This window comes from Otolemur garnettii, unplaced genomic scaffold (genome assembly GCF_000181295.1).
Source record: "Otolemur garnettii isolate 467f Iridium unplaced genomic scaffold, OtoGar3 scaffold00026, whole genome shotgun sequence".
Taxonomy (NCBI): Eukaryota; Metazoa; Chordata; class Mammalia; order Primates; family Galagidae; genus Otolemur; species Otolemur garnettii.
In genome coordinates, this window is record NW_003852421.1 from 4,407,983 (window position 1) to 4,414,026 (window position 6,044).

Below are 6,044 nucleotides of genomic sequence, written 5' to 3' on the forward strand. Positions count from 1 at the left end.
ACTTGGGAGGCAGAGGCAGGAGACTCGCTTGAGCCCAGGCGTTGGAGGTTGCTGTGAGCTATGATGCCATGGCCCTCTACCCAGGGGGAGAGCTTGAGGCTCTGTCTCAAAAAAAAAAAAAAAAAAGAAAGAAAAGAAAAGAAAATACATACAAACTAAAAGAAAGGTATATTTTACTTTATTCTCAGACCACACTTACTACTTGGATGTATACTATTGGGCACCCCATGGCATCTTAAACCTTGGAATTGGACACTACTACCCTCACTTCCTATCTCACATTGATTTTCACACTTGATTTTTATCACAGCAATCTTCAAAAACTTAGCTTTGTAAATGAAACGTCATAGGTAAAACTATAGTATAGGTTTGCACTGACATAGTGAACTACCTTGAGCTAATAGATTTAGGGTCTGACAGATGTCTAGCATTGCTGTTTCCCTCAAATTCCAAAATACCCTATAACACTCCAGACAAATGGTGAATGTATATATTATGTGTCTTTATATTTTATATAAATAGCATCACATTATATACACCCATATAAAATAGTTTTTATGTCTGTCAAAATTTTGCTTTGGAGCCTTACCCACATAAATACACATAGGTCTAGTTGATTCTAGTTGATTCTATTGAAGGATTACACTTTATTACCTTTTTGTTGACTATTTCTTTCTAATTTTGCTCTTAAAACAGCACTGTAGGCTGGACCTGGCAGCTCATACCTATAATCCTAACATGTAGGGAGACCAAGGAGGCAGGATCCCCTGAGGCCAGGAGTTCAGTTCCAGACCAGCCTGAGCAATAGTGAGACCTCATCTCTACAAAAAATAAAAAATTAACTGGGGCTGGGCATAGTGGCTCACACCTATAATCCTAGCACTCTGGGAGGCTGAGGCAGGTGGACTGCTTGAGCTCAGGAATTTGAAAACAGCCTGAGCAAAAGCAAGACCTTGTCTCTAAAAATAGCTGGGTGTTGTGGCAGTGCCCTGTAGTCCTGGATACCTGGGAGGCTAAAGCAAGAGGACTGCTTGAGCCTATGAGTTTGAGGTTGCTGTGAGATACGATGCAATGGCACTCTACTGAAGGTGACAAAATGAGACTCTGTCTCAAAAATAAATAAATAAATAAATAAATAAATAAAATTAGCTGGACATGGTGGTACATCTGTAGTGCCAGGTACTCTAGAGGCTGAGGCAAAAGGAACACTTGAGTTTGAGTTTGCAGTGAGCTATGATGATACCACTGCAATCCAGCCTGGATAACACAGCCAAGTCCTGTCTCAAAAAAGCAGCACTGTAGTTAACATCCTTATATATGTTTCCTTGTATGCAATGTAAGATTTTTTGACTCTGTGTATATACCTAGAAGTGGAATTGCTAGATTATGGAAGATATATGTCTTCAACTTTACCAGACAATGCAAAATTATTCTCCAAGTGGTTGAACCAATTTATATTCTACCAGTACTCTAAAGGCTCCTTTGCCCTATATGCCTCCCAAACATGTCAATCTGATAAGTATGTAATGGTACTTTATTGTAATCTTTTCAATATATATCCTTTTATGTATTTAATGGCTTTGCAGGTTTTATTTTCTGTGATCTGCTTGTTATATTCTGTTAGAGCTGACCTGCCTGTCGCCCAAATCACATATGAAAACTCCAACCCCTAGTACCTTAGAATGTGACTCTTTGGAGACAGGGCCTTTAAAAAGGTAATGAAGGTTTTTTTTTTTTTTTTTTTTGAAACGGGGCCCCAAGCTATCCCCCTGGGTAGAGTGCTGTGGCATCACAGCTCACAACAACCTCCAACTCCTGGGCTCAAGCGAGTCTCCTGCCTCAGCCTCCCAAGTAGCTGGGACTACAGGTGCCCGCCACAACGCCTGGCCATTTTTTGGTTGCAGCCATCATTGTTGTTTGGCGGGCCTGGGCTGGGGATTCGAACCCGCCACCTTAGGTGTATGTGGCTGGCGCCTTAGCCGCTTGAGCCACAGGCGCCGAGCTGGTAATGAAGGTTAAATGAGGTCATAAGGGTAGACAAATCCAGAATGGCTGGTATCCTTCTAAGAAGAGAAGGACAGCTGGGAGGTGTGCACACAGAGAAAAGGCCGTGTGGGTGCATAGATGGCCATTGACAAGCCAAGGAGAAAGGCTTTATTTAGATAAATGCAACTCCAATGGCACCTTGATCTCAGACTGGTGAGAAAATTAATTTCCATTGTTTAACCTATTTAGTCTGAGGTATTTTGTTATGATAGCCCCAGCAAACTAATACATATGCTTTGCCTGTTTTTCTGTTTTGTATTTTTTTCTTATTGATTTGAAGTTATTAATTATAGATAGCACTTGTTTGTCAATTATACAGGTGTACCCAATGTTGCCATAATAAGGAAAATGGGAAACTGTAGCTAACTGTACCTTTATTTACAAATATTCATTACAAAATTTTACAAAGAGGTGGCCAACATATACAGAATATTCTGTAAATGTTTTATAATATTTTGCAATGAATATTCTGTAAATAAAGGTATGGTTAGCTATAATTTCCCGTTATTGTGACTTTGGGGACACCTGTGTTTATACTACATGTATCTTCTCTTAGTCTGCAGATTCTAAAAACTTTGTGGATTATACGTTGGTCATATAGAAGTTTTGTATTTTAGTGTAGTCAAATGTATCAGTTAGAGTTTGTATTTCTCTTATCATAAGAAATCATTCTCTTTCCTATCACTTACCATAAAAGCATTTTCTGAACTTTCCTTAGAAGTTAGAACGTTGTAGTAATGTAGGCTTTATTTTACCCAGTGGAATTTAATTCTGTATTTTGTAGTAAGGTTCTAATCATTTCCTACATTTAGAGAGCCACCTGTTCCAGCACAAACAATTGAATGAATGACCATCCTGGTTTATAATGACATTTGTCTTAAACTGCAAGTATCCACATTATTATATAAATGGGACTATTTTGGTCTCTGTAGTCTATTCCACTAGTCTGGATGCTTCTGCTTATAACACATTGCTATAATTACTCTTAACTTTATAATAAATTTGTTATCTAGCAGGACGAGTCTCCATATCTCTTCAAAATTATATTGGGCATTTAACTTTTATTTTATTTTATTTTATTTATTTAGAGACAGAGCCTCAAGCTGTCCCCCTGGGTAGAGTGCCCTGGCATCACAGCTCACAGCAATCTCCAACACCTGGACTCAAGCGTGTCTCCTGCCTCAGCCTCCCAAGTAGCTGAGACCACAGGTGCCCACCTCAATGCCCAGCTATTTTTTGGTTGCAGCCCTCATTGTTGTTTGGCGGGCCTGGGCTAGATTCAAACCCACCACCTTAGGTGTATGTGGCTGGTGCCTTAGCCACTTGAGCCACAGGTGCCAAGCCTTAACTTAACTTTTAAATGGGAATGTTAGATTCACTTAGGATGCATGAAATTGTATTAATTCAGGATTTCAGGGAAACTGACATCTTTAAAATATTGAACATGAAACACTTAATTGTTTATGTTCCCTAGGAAAGGTTTATGATTTTTTTTCCCATGGTAATCATACACACCTTTTCTTAGTTATTTTTAGGCACTTTCATGTATGCTGCTACTGGTTTGGGGGACTTTTTTCTTTGAAGAGCAGGTCTCACTTTATTCCCCAGGCTACAGTACAGAGGTGTCATCGCACCTCACTGTAACCTCAAACTCCTGGGCTCAAGCAAGACTCTTGCCTCAGCCTCCTAAGTAGCTGGTGTGCAGCAGTATGCACCATAAGACTATAGGTGTGCACCAGTGTGCCTGACTAAGTTTTCTAATTTTTGTAGAGATGGGTGTCACTATGTTGCTCAGGCTGGTACTGACTCTTGACTTCAACTGATTCTCATGGCTTGGCCACCCAAAGTGCTGGGATTACAGGTGTGACTCACCATACCCTGCCTGATATTGTTTTGTTTTGAGACAGTCTCACTTTGTCACCCTTAGTAGAATGCTATAGGGTCACAGTTCACAGCAATCTCAAATTCTTGAGGCTAAGTGATCCTCTTGCCTCAGCCTCCCAAGTAGCTGGGACGATAAGCACGTGCCACAATGCCCAGCTGTTTTTAGAGACGAGGTCTTGTTCTGGTTCAGGCTGGTCTCCAACTTAAGAGCTCAGGCAATCCATCCGCCTCAGCCTCCCAGAGTGCTAGGACTGCTATGGTTTTTTAACATTGATTTTATGTCCAGCATTTTCCTAAGCTTCTATTAGCTTAAATAGCTCATGTATAGGTTCTTATGAGTTTTCTATGTAGAAAATCAGATATTTGTAAATAATGATCATTAGTCTCTTCCTTATATTTTACCGCCTACTTTAGTACCTGCTTTTATTGAATTCCATAATTTCAATGAGGCTTTTCTAATCTTTGTATGTCAGTATTATTTACAATTAAAAATAAAGAGACATTTTTATACAGTATTTGGGTTTGCTTTATGATCAATCCGCCTCTTTATATGATTAACTCCTAAGTAGCATTCCACCATAGTCAGCAAAGTAAAAAAGCAGCTGCTGATGGAGAGAAGATACTTGCAACACCGTGTCCCCAAAGCTGCCGCACATGGGAAAATGAGAAATTGAAGGTAAATGTACCATTATTTACAAAATTATTTTTTAAGTCCCTATTTCAATAGGTTTGTGGATTACTTTTATTAAATGTAATACTGTATATGAAGTGCTTAAGCCCTGCACCTCACTCTTGTTATTATCATAAGACACACAGAAAGTCTGTTCCTCTGTTTTTCATAATGTCAACAAAAAGATACTTACCACCTAACAAATTGTCTAGGGTGTTAAAAATGTCTTCAGAAAGTGTGGATTTATATTCATCTTTCCTTTTAAAATTCTTTATTTCTTTCTGTATTAATAAAAAAAGGCATTAATATTAATATGTTAAGCAAACACCACAAGCTTCTTATAAAGGTGTATGTATATTGTTTGTAATTTTTCTTTTAGAATATTTTATAGCACGGGTGGAATGTGCTTTCTAGTATCTTTCTCCACTCTGTATTTGATTCCCTTTTAGTAAAACTAGGCTATTAGAGTCACAATTTTAAATGACAACTGAACAAATGGATTGCTCTTTTAATATTTTGGTAAATCCAATCATGTGATTATCATACGTAAAGTCATATGATAGTGTGTATGGCTTACTGATAATTCTTTAATGTTTATTAGATCTGGTCTAAACAATAGTAAGGTCGTTGTTATCTAGTCTTTTAACATGGTAGATATATAAGACAGGATTCCAGTAACAAGGTGACATCTGATTCCCCTAAATACGAATTTATAAAAATTCACATAGGGTTTATTCTTAAGTTACCTTCATGTTATCTAAAATGAGAGGGTTTTAGTTAATAGTATAAGAAAATATTTTAAATGTTTTAGAAAAACATTGGTTTAATTATTAGTGTATCAAGTATGTAGACCTAAAGAATGCTCTAAAAAATATTCTTCTCTCTTATTCAAATCAGTGGCTACAGGCCTCCATTCCAGTGATTCTCAACCTGTGGGTCATGACCCACAGGAACTGTTTTAAAGGGCCACAGAATTAGGAAGGTTGAGAACCACTGCTCTATTCAATAATGCCTTTTTAATGTTCCACACTCAAACTACAATAAAAACTGAGTTATATCTTACATCAATCTGTTTTTCAGACTTGTCGCTAATTCAGACCATTCCTCCTAATTAAATTTTTAAAATATCAAGAGTAATACTCTTGAAAAATAAATGGCACTGTTTACATGCATTAATGTTACATTTTACACAACTTCTTGGTACTCAGAATTTCAGAGATAATTTCTAACCCTGGTCTTTGCTTTTTTTTTTTGGCTGGGGCTGGGTTTGAACCTGCCACCTCTGGCATATGGGGTCAGCGCCTTACTCCTTTGAGCCACAGGCACCGCCCCAGCCGGTCTTTGCTTTTTGTTCCTTTGGTCTATAAATTCATTATAAAATATTTGTATAAACTTTTAATGCTCAGTGAAATCCAAGAGAGAGGACTTCCTGACATAAGACATC

General features: G+C 37.9%; 1 protein-coding gene across 1 annotated transcript in view; it reads right to left on the reverse strand.

The window, feature by feature from the left end:
• The window catches only part of CAGE1 (cancer antigen 1), a 54,637-nt gene that overhangs the window by 44,441 nt on the left and 4,152 nt on the right, over window positions 1-6,044 (reverse strand). The window contains exon 4 of the mRNA XM_023512280.1: window positions 4,797-4,881. Within this exon, the coding sequence (XP_023368048.1) occupies window positions 4,797-4,881 (85 nt within the window). The remainder of the gene's footprint in view (window positions 1-4,796; window positions 4,882-6,044) is intronic.